The sequence below is a fragment of the Gossypium raimondii genome, chromosome 13 (genome assembly GCF_025698545.1).
Source record: "Gossypium raimondii isolate GPD5lz chromosome 13, ASM2569854v1, whole genome shotgun sequence".
In the NCBI taxonomy this organism is placed as follows: Eukaryota; Viridiplantae; Streptophyta; class Magnoliopsida; order Malvales; family Malvaceae; genus Gossypium; species Gossypium raimondii.
Genome location: NC_068577.1, coordinates 58117392 through 58130834, shown reverse-complemented (window position 1 = coordinate 58130834; position 13443 = coordinate 58117392). Strand labels below are relative to the sequence as shown.

The 13443-nt window shown below is 32.2% G+C and overlaps 2 protein-coding genes across 4 annotated transcripts; both read left to right on the top strand.

Annotated features, from left to right (window-relative positions):
- Window positions 1-1538: 1538 nt before the first annotated feature.
- Window positions 1539-6231, top strand: LOC105781849 (uncharacterized). Of its 3 annotated transcripts, none has more exons than XM_012606369.2 (12): window positions 1539-1772; window positions 1887-1976; window positions 2081-2203; window positions 2398-2565; window positions 2650-2736; window positions 2876-3012; window positions 3568-3621; window positions 3787-4572; window positions 4670-4852; window positions 4948-5097; window positions 5202-5342; window positions 5435-6231. In XM_012606369.2, exons 1-12 carry the CDS (start codon window positions 1752-1754, stop codon window positions 6075-6077), a joined length of 2583 nt encoding a protein of 860 aa, XP_012461823.1. In that variant the 5' UTR covers window positions 1539-1751; the 3' UTR covers window positions 6078-6231. The 3 variants fall into 3 exon arrangements, with proteins under 3 accessions (XP_012461823.1, XP_012461820.1, XP_052482203.1); XM_012606366.2 differs by having other exon boundaries at window positions 1540-1772; window positions 5429-6231; XM_052626243.1 differs by lacking the exons at window positions 1539-1772; window positions 1887-1976; window positions 2081-2203; ... (1 more) ...; window positions 2650-2736; window positions 2876-3012 and adding an exon at window positions 3162-3381 and having other exon boundaries at window positions 5429-6231.
- A 2019-nt stretch (window positions 6232-8250) lies between these two features.
- Window positions 8251-11720, top strand: LOC105781854 (tropinone reductase homolog At1g07440). The gene is made up of 5 exons (XM_012606374.2): window positions 8251-8406; window positions 8606-8813; window positions 9945-10161; window positions 10742-10848; window positions 11373-11720. The coding sequence occupies exons 1-5, from the start codon at window positions 8270-8272 to the stop codon at window positions 11559-11561; spliced, it is 858 nt and encodes a 285-aa protein (XP_012461828.2). The 5' UTR covers window positions 8251-8269; the 3' UTR covers window positions 11562-11720.
- Window positions 11721-13443: the final 1723 nt, after the last annotated feature.

The following is a 13443-nucleotide window of genomic DNA, read 5'->3' as shown; positions in this document are numbered from 1 at the left end:
CATTTAATAAATAATTGGACTTTTATTTGTTTATCAAGTTATATAAATGAGTACTTGATTATAACTAGAGGTGCTCATGGGCCCGGCCCGAACCCGGCCCGAAATATGGGCCTAAGATTTTGCCCAGGCCTGGCCCGGAAAAAAATCATAAGTCCGGGCCGGGCCATTTTTATTTTAAAATTTTAAAAAAATTAAAAAAAGTATTTTAAAAATATTTTAAAATTAAAAAAATTTAAAAAAGTATTTTAAAATTTAAAAATTTTAAAAAGTATTTTAAAAATATTTTAAAATTAAAAAAATTTAAAAAGTATGTAAAAAAATATTTTAAAATTAATAAATAAATATATTTATTATATCGGGCAAAATCGGGCGGGCCCGCCAGAAAAGTGGTGCCGAGGCCTGCCCGCTTTCTAAACGGCCTCGTTTTTTGCCCAAGCCCATATTTCGGCCTATATTTTACCCAAACCCTCCCATATTTCGGGCGGGCCGTCGGGCCGGGCCGGGCCGCCCGGCCTATGAGCACTTCTAATTATAACACATGATTAGATCTATTCATGAGACAAGTCATCCACTTAAACTCGAATATTCGTTTGAAATTTGAAAGAATTTGAATAAAAATGTTAAGCTTGAAAAATGAAATCAAACCAAAAAAATTAGACCCGTTTAAAGTTGGATTTTGATAAAAAAATAAAAGTGTGGTTTTTGTTGAAATGGTAAAATCGAGTTCGTAAAGATTTTGATGCATTAGGTTTAAATCTTATTACGTGTATGCAATTTTAAAATTTTATATAAGGGTTAATATTTGGTATACTAGTAGTGTACTTTTTTTTATTCTACAAGCGGTCTTAAAAATTACCACGTGTCTCATTTTTTAAAATATTTTATTATACTTAATCCTACTTGTGAAGTCTAAAAACTCCATTAACGATGTATCGATATTTTTTCATTTGTATAAAAATACAAAAATAACTTCAAATTAATATTTGTTGCTTTATAAGAATAATGTTAAAATATGTCATATGTCCCTACACTATTCACAGGTTTGATTTTAGTCCTCCCACTTTCTAGATTTCAAAATTTAGGTCCAATTATTAACACTATTAAATTTATTGGGGTGACATTTTGAAATGATAAAAAAAACCTCATTTGGTAGCAATGTAACTAAAAAAATAACGTTATAATAAACCTGAATTTAACAATATTAACAGTTAGACCTAATTTTTGAAACTTGAAAAGAAGAGGGACTAAATTCCTAGAAATAAAAGTAAAAAGACTAAAATTCAAATTTACAAAGAGTAAGGGACCTATTGCATATTTTAACCCTAATATTATGTATTTTGAGCCCAAATTCACAAGAAATCCAATCTAAGCCACCACAAACCAACCCAATCCAATAAACTCCGACACGAATCCAGAAAACTAAAGGTAAAATTGTAATTATCCTGAAATCCAGACCTAAATTCACAACCAAAATCAAATTTCAATTTCACCGATTTAGGGTACACCATATATCCCATTACGAAAACCAAATCTCAAAGCCTAAAACAGTAAAAAACCAAACAAAGTTTTTTTTTTTTTTTTGGTTTCCACATCGAGCTTCCCTCTTTTCGATTCGATTAAATCCCTCCCCAAACCCTACCATTTTTTATTTTCATGGCGTAAAATTCAAGTTCGAATCTCTCGCCGTCTACAACAAATACTCACTTCACACGCCGTTTCAACTGAAGAATCACTCCTCAAAACCCTAGAAAATGTCGGGCGGATTTTTCCGGGTAATTTTTAAAAATTTTAATTTAATTTAATTTATTTCGTTTCTCGTGTTTGTTGTTCAGATCTTTGCGACTGAATCGTTTTTCGATTAATTTTATTATTAATTTTTGACTTAGGGTACTTCGGCCGATCAAGATACTCGGTTCTCTAATAAGCAGGCGAAGCTACTGAAATCGCAGAAATTTGCTCCCGAATTGGAGCATCTGGTTCGCTTTTGAATGCGTTTATGTTTTTTACCCAGCGGATTTTGATGCAATTAATGGTATTTAATTTAATTTTTCGGAAAATAAACGTTGTTGTTTTTTTTTAGGTTGATATGACAAAGGTTAAGATGGATGTTATTAGACCTTGGATTGCTACTAGGGTAACTGAGCTTCTTGGTTTTGAAGATGAAGTTCTTATTAACTTCATTTACGGTCTTCTTGATGGGAAGGTATTATAGTGTTTTCCCCTTTGTTTCCGCTTAGTTAAGTGGTTTGTTACCTAGTTAATTACTGTTTGAAGATGTTTGCTCACTATATATTTTATTTGGTCTGTGGGCTGTTTATTTTATTCTTTTAGCTTCATACTAAGTGTTTGTTGGTGCTTGTTTTTGATAATTGTGCAATGTCGTTGACTTCGATGCAGGAAGTTAATGGCAAGCAAGTTCAGATATCCCTCACTGGATTCATGGAGAAGAATACTGGGAAGTTTATGAAAGAGCTTTGGTCTCTTCTACTTAGTGCACAAAGGAATGCAAGTGGTGTTCCCCAACAGTTCTTGGATGCCAAAGAAGAAGAAACTAGGAAGAAAAAGGTAAATATTTATAGGAGTGTGGTTTACTATTGTGTTAGTACTCTTGTTTCTTGTTTGACAATGTTGTCATATGGGTGGTTGCAGGCAGAGTCGGATCGGATTGCGAACGAGATTCAGAAGAAAAAAGACAAGGAAAGTAGAGAAAATGAACAAAATAGATTGGGGAAAATGGTAATACTATGTTTTTCATGATGGAGTTGCAATGTATCGAGTTGGGTTTTTGGTTTTAACTTTCGTTTGTGTTTCTTATGGCATTCAGCTACCTTCTGCAATTATTTGGGTTCATGTCCTTTACCTCAAACTACTGTAGGACGATGGGGATGAAATCAAGGCTGGTGATACAGAGTTGGATCCGTCCTCAAAGAATATGCTGCCAACAAAGGGTTCACGTGCACGCCCCGAGGATGAGAGAGATGCTGACCAAAGGAATGGTGTTGGAAGGAATAGGTAAGGAGTTTACCTTATTTTTTATCAGTTTTCTTTGGAGCACTTTTTTTCCTGTCTATGGGTTATCATTGGTGGCTTTTCAATAAGTAAAATACTACTAATATCTACTGAACATTTTCCTGCTGTTTTTGGTTTGAGGCTTCTTTCTAGGAGGTGCTGGAATTAAGCATTTTTTTTCTTTTCAATACTTGTAGATGCCCAATGACTTTTGGGGTATGCAACTTTAGTTATGGCTTTTTATCATACTATAGGGCTGCTTACCCTCACTTGCAAGTTGGAAGTCCAAGCTTGTTACCTATTTCACGTTTGTGGAATTTTGAGATTGTGCATTAAAATTGTTTGGATGGGTAGCCTTTTCTTACCAAATGGGTAAGTTCAGGGATCATTGGGAAGTATTTTTGAATGCAAAATGTGTATTTGAAATTTGAAGTAAATGGAAACATTTTCCTCAAAACTGGGAATTTTTAGTTTATAGAACACTTGTGATGTATTAATAGCATTTTCTTTTAAATGTGTTTTTGAATGCTTATTAAATATATCGGGCTTCTTATGCAGATCGCGTTCTCAATCAGTCAGCAGATCGTTTTCTAATTCGAGAAGCTATTCAGAGTATGTTTTTCTCAATCTACAACAAATAGCATAAAAACATTTGGATTGTTAACCTTTCTAAATTTGAAATAGGGGAATTACATGTTCAATTTGTGTTTTTGATAGTTCTCGAGTGTTCTACTAGTATAAAACTTTTGAGATTTTACCATCTGAATTTACATGCAGTGGCAAACAGAAGTTTAGGAGTGTATCTAGATCACCTGAATCACGGCGATGCTCCGTTTCCTCTGATAGGATGCATCCATCTCCTAGAAGGCGATCTTCAACTCCTCGATCCAGGCATTCACCTTCCTTCTCACGCTCTCCTGTAAGACGAAGACCATCTTATTACAGGCGAAGGTCTCCTGAAAGACGAAGACCATCTTACTCTAGGCGTAGATCTCAGTCTCGTTCTCCTTATCGGCGCGGGTCACCTACACCTGTGCGCCGTAGATCTCGTTCTCCTTATCGGCGCAGGTCACCTACACCTGTGCACCGTAGATCTCGTTCACCCATCCGACGTTATAGATCACCATCACCTATTACACGTCGTAGATCACCATTGTCCATTCGACGTCGCAGATCACCATCTCTTGTACGGCGTCGTAGGTCTCCCTCACCTATGCTCCATGGATCTCGTTCCCCTGTGCGTCGCAGATCTCCTTCACCTATACGTCGTAAATCCCCATTGCCTGTGCGCCGTAGGTCTCCATCACCTCTACGACGAAGATCACCACCTCCCATGCGACGTAGATCACCTTCTCCTGTGCAACAGCGACACCGCAGATCTTCATCCCCACGGCGACGTAGATCACCCCCTTCCAGCCGTAGGTCAGTAACTCCTTCCCGTGGTAAGTCTCCGTCACCTTATCAATCAAGTTCTATGTCTCCTGTGCAACGTAGATCTTCTTCACCAGTTAGGAGGTCTCCAAAGGGACAAAGATCACCTTCTCTTTCTCAAGGAGGACAGCGGTATGATGGCATCCTGTTCCTACAGTTTTGATTTACTTGTTCCTTAGACTGAAAACGTGGAGCAGTCTAATATGTGTTGCCAAATTCTATGGTGCAGAATGCGTCGGAATTTGTCTCCTGTGGGACATAACCACTCTAGTATGAGGTCCACACGTATAGATCGTATGGATCAGAGTGATACAGATGATAAAGTGCCTGGTTTATCACCACCCCTGAATAAGTCTCCTCTCTCCAAATCCCCATCACATGTGAGGCACCGATCTGGAAGTGAAGATAGGAGGTGCATTTTTAAATCTTAATCTATTACCTTTTTTTTTTTTTTAATTAGTGTCCATGCCTATACAACTTATTTATTTCACATTGTTTATTCTGAAGGTTGTCAAGTCCATATGGAAGTCCCCCGAGGCAGAGGAAGGCCCGAATTGCTCGTGATGATAGCTTTAGTCCTGAACAGAAACCAAGAGAACTGAAAGGTCATCGGGACGGTCAAGGAACGGGGAGAAGAAATGAAACCAGTGAAAGCAGGTTAATTCCATATTAAATAAATGTTCTTACAATTTTAGTGCTTCTGTTGGCTCTTATTAGATGATGAATGTTCAATTTAGTTTGGTTTATTTTTTCTTCCGAAGGCATTCACCGCCGATCAGTAGGCAAAGGGTTTCTCCTAGGAAGGTTCATACTCCTGAACGATTGGCAGGCAGTCGGTCTATAGACTCTCGGAGTCGGCTTGATAACGTTGAATCGAGAAAGAAAGACCTTGAAACAAAGAGGTACTATTTTGTTGCAATCATGAGATTATATGCTTTTGTTTAAGTACAGGTTCATTGAGGTCTTACTATTTGCATATTCTTCGTAGCAAAAGGTCTTCCGGAGAAGGTGTTCATTCAGGAACTGATCGACAGCGATCACCAGCAATATCGGAGGACTCGTTTCAAGGTGAGAAGCAAAGTAGATCACGCTTGAGAGAAGGAAAAAGATCTGATGAAAGAAGTTGTTCCCATAAAAACACAAAGGACAGTGATGAACACCACAAAGTAGAAACTTCACCTGTGTTGCTTGAAAAGGTTGATTATAGTAACCGTGGTTCTGATTCAGATTCCAAGGGAAGTGATAAGCGCAGAACTAAGCACAAGGATGGTAAGAGAAAGCATAAACGGTCCGAGAGGCGTAAAGTCACTTCAGACGACGATGATTCTAGTTACGATTCCGAAATCGATGACAGGAAAGAAGCTAAGAGGAGGAAAAAGGAAGAAAAGAGATTAAGAAAGGAAGAAAAACGTAAACGTAGCGAGGAACGGCGTCGCAAAAGAGAAGCACGGCGTGCAGAGAAGCTCAAAACAAAACGTCACGACGATGATTCTAGTTCAGATGGAGAGCATGCAGGAACTGGAAAGTCTCGTCCAGGTGATGACGAGGAGGCAGAAACTGAACAGAAGAAGCTTGAGATCGAGTTGAGGAAGAAGGCTCTTGAATCGCTCAAAGCAAAGAAGGGTATCAGTCACTGAATCTTTTCATGTTTTGGACAGTAATATGTCATTTTATTGTTGTTAGGCAGATACCATTGGAGTTTCATACCAGTTTTTCTGTTTCAATTTGGAGTGAACTTTACATTTATGCAGAATGTGGCTCAAGATTAATGGTGATTTGACATTTTGTTTATTTGATTTGGTCGTAAAAAGTGAATAATTTGAACTAAATAATTTAAATTGATCCTCAATATGATCGTAAGCCTAAAGTTACTAGATGTGATAAAATATTTTGTTTTTATGCGTTACATTTTGTGGTTATCATTATTTCGCACATATTTATATTTTAAATCCTACTTCCTTAATAAAATATTAGATATACATGCAAATGCACTTCATTTATATACATGTAACTATGTTCATATGCAAATATAAATTTGAAATTCTTAATTTGTTTTAAAATAGTGAATAAAAAAAGGTAAATGTTGTGACAAAATAAAATAATAGTATTGAGGGGAGGTTGACTCCTTATAGAGACGTCTTTGAAGTGATGTTCGTATTAGGCTGATAAATTTCTTAATGGGTCGATGTCATCTTAGAATCGAGTTGGGGTTTTGTCTCTTAATTTTACGGTGAGCTTCAGTGCTTGAGGTAGCGGATTTAACAAAGTGGGAATACCTTTTCATTGTCCTTTTAGAGAAGTTTATGAAGTTTTATTCATTAGATTTGTATTATCTTCAAGGAGCTTGAGTCTTGTCTCTTGATTTTAGGACAACCAGAATGTTTAAGATGATAGGTTCAACAATGACCGGCCATTGGATGGTTAAAAAAATTGTGTGGAAAAAATTGCTTTTTGAAATGAAAAATACAAAATAAAGAAATTGGTAGTGTTTTTTTTTTTTCATTTTAAGGTAAAAATACATTTATATCATTCATTTTAAATTTTTGTTTTTTCTTTGTTTTTCTTATATTCCTAGTATTCATTTAACTCAATTAGGCATTTTAAGGTAGTAAACATATATTATCTATACATATTTATGCAAATATGCTTCAATTATGTACATAAAAATATTATGCAAATATAATATTTCTTATCATTTATTAGCTTTAATAACTTAATATAATGATTATATATATATATATTACTTTTTTAGTGTAATTATAAAAATAAAATAAATAATTAAGAAATAATTTTATTCTATAAATTAAAATTAGAAAATTAGTTTAATATATCAAAATCATGTATCAAATGGTACATGCTTGTACGCACCATACAAATGAATACATCACAATGATTGAAATTTTAATCTAAATAAAACTTAAATTATTCAATATCGATTCTTTTTATTTATTTATTTTCAATATCCGTTTTACGATTCAATGTTCAGGATTTGTGATTATTCCTCCCAACAGAGTTTTTTTCATAATTCGAACTTATATTTTTAATTGAGAGTATAATATATCTTATTACTGCACTCAACTTCTATCATTAATAATGTTTTAATATCGAAATAATATGTACCAAACCCTGGGGTCCTTGCACTAGGACTTGATGGTTGGCTGAAAGGGACAATAATTTCCAACTAACGTATATAATAAAACACCCTACCATTTATTATTTGTTGACTTCAACTTCGATGGCTGAAAAAAAAGATGATAATATCCAACACTAACGTATAAAATAAAACATCGACTATGTGGACCGTTAAATAAAATATAGATAAAAATGTTTTTAAAAAAATAAAGTTGGTGATGTTAATTTAAATTAAGAATTTTATAATTTAGAGGTGAAGGGACTCACCCTTAAAATGGGAAATTTCTGTTTTAAACCTCTCAAAATTCATAAAATTATAAGTTAATATATGGTAAAATTAAATTTAACTTTTTCTAATCATTTGTTGGTCTCATACAAAATACGACTTAATCACTGGCCACTAAAAGAAATTTCCAGTTTCAACCATGGATATATATATATATATGGTTAAATTATACCTTAAGTATGTTCATCTACTCGTCAATGAGTACTGATTTACTGTACTAATCGTCGAATTGTCGAATCATCGCTTGAAGCTCATTAGCCAGATTTATATAAAAATTTTCGAATAATTCATTAACTAGTTTATAACTTTCTAAAGTTAATCGACTAAAATATAAACTTACTCTTTTTTTTTTTTTCAGAAAAGTTAGTAATAGTTTAGTCACCTTTTATATATATATATATATATGTATAAATGAATGTAAGCAAAATGGGTGAAGCAGGGGTTTTTAGCAAAATGGGTGAAGCAGGGGTTTTTAGCAAAATGGAGTCTTCAAGATGGAGTCTTCAAGGCATGACTGCACTTGTTACTGGTGGAACCAAAGGGCTCGGGTAATTTCCTCTCCTTATTTCATAAAAATTTCAGAACAACAACTAAAACACGACACAACACGAAGAGGGTTATCTCATTTTCATGATTTGACATGAATTTAGTGGAAATGTACGTAAAAGATGATTGTTTTTCATATCGTCTTAAACATGTTTGACTTTATGCCAATGTGAAAAACCAAGTATTGCAATTGGTGATCAGGCATGCAATTGTGGAGGAATTAGCTGGATTCGGAGCGATTGTGCATACATGCTCTCGAACTGAAACCGAGCTCAACAATTGCTTACTCGAATGGAAAGCAAAGGGTTTTCGGGTTACAGGTTCGGTGTGTGATGTTTCAGATCAAACTCAAAGGGAGAAGCTGTTAAACACTGTTTCCTCAGAATTCAACGGGAAGCTTAACATCCTGGTAAATTACTATAAATGTTGAAAGTCTTTGTACTCTTTATCCATTTAAAATATTTAGCCCGTCTTTTTTTAGTATTTAAAAATACAAGTTCAATTGTTAATATCGTTAAAACTATTCTATTAAATTCAGGTTCATGACAATATTAAAATTTTTGTTATATGGCTACGAAATAAGTATATATATATATTTTTTATTTCAAAATCTCACACCAATGAATTCAACAAAAGAATTTTAACGGGATTAACAATTAATTCTAAATTTTAAAATCTAAAAAAAAAGAGTGATTAGCAAAATAAATAAGAGCAATTTTTTTTTCAGTGATGATCTCAAATATAATATAAATAATTTTAGGTTTAAATTAGACTTGTTAATGGCTGGGTTACCCTTCTAGGTTCGAAAAATCATATGAAATTTGAAAGGGTTTAGATAAAAATATTAGGCTTGAAAAAGGGTTTGGGCAAAAAAATAGGTCCGTTTAAAATATGGTTGAGCTCAGGCTTGAATATTAAAGGCTCGAGCCAGGTCTAGTCCTATTTTCTTTTTTAGTTCTCAAAGGTATTTATTAGAGTGAGCCCAATGACTAATCTTTCGCGTTCAGTAGGCCCATTAAGGGAGAAGACACTGGCCACGAGTTTTAAAGTTTATCATGTTTTTTTATTATATTATTTTTATATATTATATAATTTATAACACATAAAATTTAATTTTATAATAATAGATAATACTACTATAATGTAAACATTAACAAATGTTAAGATAACTATATATAATTTGAATAAATAAAAAAATATAAAATTATTATATATTAAAATAAATATATTTCTTAAAATTAAAAAAAAATATATAGGTGGGCTTAAAATGGACTTCAGTTATACATTTATAAATATGGGCAGAGCAGACTTGAGTAAAATTTTAGGCTCGGCTTGAATCTGGCTTGGCCCATAATCACCTTTAGTTTAAATCATTAGAATTATTTTAGGTTCGGATAGTTTTAAATTCGAATTATTTTAAATTTAGACTGTTAATCTTTTATAATTAAATCGAATTTTCGAAAACAGATCAAATCCACAAATCTATTTAAGAATTAGACAAGCGATGGATTTGAATGATGATGATGGATAAAATTTGTAGATAAATAACGTGGGAACGAATACAACGAAATTGGTGACGGATTACACGGCGGAAGATGTTTCGTCTTTGACGAGCACCAACTTCGAATCGGCTTTTAACATTAGTGTGTTGGCATATCCCCTTTTAAAAGCTTCAAGTGCTGGAAGCGTTGTGTTTATGTCTTCAATTGCTAGTCTATTACCCGCATACTTTGGGGCTATATATGCTTCCAACAAAGGTAATTTTTTCTTCTAAACTTATTATTTGAGTTAATTGCAGCAAACATCTTAGACTATGTCTTTTATTCTAAATTGGTCCCTAAACTTCAAATCATTCTAATCGCATCTCCAAACTATCAATATTATATCAATTAGGTCTTTCTGTTATTGAAATCATTAATTTAACTGTTAAATGACACATTAGATCGTATGTGACATAATATGAAATGAAAAAAATTAAGAAAATAAATATTGTTAAAATGGATGTTTTAAAAATCTTAATTTTTTATTCTAAAAAAAAACTTAATTTTGGTGTTTTCTCTCTCTCGTTAAGATTTGACGTGTTATTGAATGTTTTGAAATTCGGAGACTAATTTAGAATGAAGATCAAATCTAAACTGACAGTTAATGCTAGACTGATGAAATGACTTGATTGATATAATACTATTACTTTGAAAACTCAATCGAATCATTGTAAAATTTATGGAGCAATTTCAAATCTAGGTTAAGTGATAATTTGACTATATTTGATGTACTTAACATTATATTATGTATATGTTGTTATATATAAGAGTATAAAATTATGTGTTTTTGTTGTAGCTGCCATGAGCCAGCTTGCGAAATACTTGTCATGTGATTGGGCAAGAGATAATATTAGGGTTAATGCTGTTTTACCTTCGGTCGTCAAAACAGCCCTCCTTGAAAAGGTAAGAAGCTCTTCCTTATGCTTTATATTTTGAGTAAATTATACCTAAGGTCACTATATGATTAGTAAGTTAACGTTTTGATCAGATCATTCAACTTCAAAAAGTTACAAAATGATCATTGAATTATTCAAAAGTTTTTATTTAAGTCACTGAGATGCTAAAATCACTGCTATATAACATTTTCTGTTCACACCAATCGAAAGCTTTCCTTCTCCTTTTCTTCTAAAATTTAGTTTTTTTTATGAACATCTTTGAATATCACGAATTTGTGAACCAAAATTCAAGCAACTTTCTTCTTTAATCTTTGACTCTAATCATCAAATGAAAACTTTCGAATAGCTCAGTGACTTAAATAAAAATTTCTGAATAGTTTAGGGACCATTTTGTAACTTTTTGAAGTTGAGTGGTCAAAACGAAAACTTACTAATAATTGAGTAATCTTGGGTATAGTTTAACCTTATCTTTTATACTTTTGTTTCAAGAAACTTATAATTGAACTCAAATTTATTGTATTCTTTTTCTAGTATTTCGAAGTTAATAAAGAAGGATTAGAGGTAACCCTAAACCGAACACCATTAGGACGGCTTGGACAGCCGAAGGAAGTGTCAGCTATGGTGGCTTTCCTGTGCCTACCGGCGGCTTCATATGTAACGGGGCAGGTTATTTGTGTTGATGGTGGGATGAGCGTGAATGGCCTCTTCTTTCCTAAGTAAATCATGAAAGAAACAAGGAGCCATGAACTCAAGTATGTAGGTTGAAAATTGAGATGAATTGGACATGTTTAAGCTATGAGATATGAATAAGAAGACATGTTTGTCAACTGTGAATGTTAAAAGACTTATCATAATTTAAATATGTTTTTAATGGTCTAATTATGCTTTTAGTATCTATACTATGTTAAAATTTAAAATTTAACCTCTTTACTTTAATTTGATGTAACTTGATTCATGTTATCGTGTTAAATCATTTACCAAATTAATGCTAGTTAGAGTGGAATATTATTTTTAAAAATATTAAATTATTTATATAAATTTATTGTATATTATATTTTTAAAATTTATATTTTCTATTATTTTTAACAGTGCTTAGTTAATTTCTAGCAAGAACTTCTTAAAAATATAAAAAGGGTTATGTACGAATTGAATAATTTCAACCATAAATAAAACAATTAATAGATGTGGAGTGCCTCTGTTTTAAAAGCTAAAAGCTTTGGTTAGAAAGTTTGAGAATCAAATTGATAGAATTTGTAAACATGAAGGGTTATATTTGTTGAATTATTTAGAATTAGGACCAAATTGATAGAATAAGTATTGAGGACTAACTGCGTTATTATAAAAATTACAAAAAGACTTCCGGTTATCAATTTAATGGCTGGTGACCAAAAAAAGAACGAATCCAAACGTTAGTGCCTAAATTGAAAATTTTAAAGTTAGGTAACCAAAACAGGAATGCACATATAGTTGGGTGACTATTTGTATAGGTTAACCTTTCTTTAATAATATCTTTGATTGAGAAAAAAAAATTAAGAAATAGTTTCTATTGCATAAATTAAAAATTAAATTTAAAAAGTTCACTTAAAGCATCAAAATTATGTATCAACTTATTCAAGCTTGTATGCACCATACAAATCAACATCGGCCGAAATACACCACAATGACTAAAATTTTAATCGAAATGAAACTTGAATGACTCAACATTATCTTTTTTTTTTTTGCAATTTTGTTTTTCTTTGCGACCCTTTCACCTAAAATATTAAAAAAAAAATTAGCTAAGTTTGATTGAAATGGAAATACCAAAAAATCCAAGATAATAATCTTCATTTTTTCTCATTCTTTTAAAATTAACCCTTAATGTCACAAAGAAAAACAAAACTAAAACAAAAAGACCAACTTACGCGATGCGTAAACGTTGAGGGATAAGTTTCTTAGAAACAATACTAAATTGTCATGATTTATAAATGTTGATCGTCAAAGTTGCCACCATTAGCCAGTTCGTGACAGAAAAATACAAAATTAAATAGTTGGGTGACTAACCAAGAAGTTTACTAATAGTTAGGTCACTACTATTGTAGTTTATCCTTAATAAAATTGCTTTTTGAAATGAAAAATACAAAATAAAGAAATTGGTAGTGTATTTTTTTTCATTTTCTTATCATTTATTAGCTTTAATAACTTAATATAATGATTATATATATATATATATTACTTTTTACTGTAATTATTAAAATAAAATAAAATTAAGAAATAATTTTATTCGATAAATTAAAATTAGAAAATTAATTTAATATATTAAAATCATGCATCAAATGATACATGCTTGTACGCACCATACAACTGAATCCATCACAATGATTGAAATTTTAATCGAAATAAAACTTAAATTATTCAATATCGATTCTTTTTATTTATTTACTTTCAATGTCCGTTTTACGATTCAATGTTCAGGGTTTGTGATTATTCCTCCCAACAGAGTTTTTTTCATAATTCGAACTTATATCTTTAATTGAGAGTATAATATATCTTATTACTGCACTCAACTTCTATCATTAATAATGTTTTAATATCGAAATAATATGTACCAAACCCTGGGGTCCTT

What these genes read in the sequence shown, in the direction of transcription:
- LOC105781854 (XM_012606374.2), top strand. Translation starts at nt 8,270, where the DNA reads ATGAATGTAAGCAAAATGGGTGAAGCAGGGGTTTTTAGCAAAATGGGT. An exon ending in TATATATGCTTCCAACAAAG is followed by an intron (nt 10,162 to 10,741) that starts GTAATTTTTTCT and finishes TTTTTGTTGTAG; the next exon opens with CTGCCATGAGCCAGCTTGCG. An exon ending in AAACAGCCCTCCTTGAAAAG is followed by an intron (nt 10,849 to 11,372) that starts GTAAGAAGCTCT and finishes TTCTTTTTCTAG; the next exon opens with TATTTCGAAGTTAATAAAGA.
- LOC105781849 (XM_012606366.2), top strand. Translation starts at nt 1,752, where the DNA reads ATGTCGGGCGGATTTTTCCGG. An exon ending in AAGAAACTAGGAAGAAAAAG is followed by an intron (nt 2,566 to 2,649) that starts GTAAATATTTAT and finishes GGGTGGTTGCAG; the next exon opens with GCAGAGTCGGATCGGATTGC. An exon ending in CTTTCTCAAGGAGGACAGCG is followed by an intron (nt 4,573 to 4,669) that starts GTATGATGGCAT and finishes TCTATGGTGCAG; the next exon opens with AATGCGTCGGAATTTGTCTC.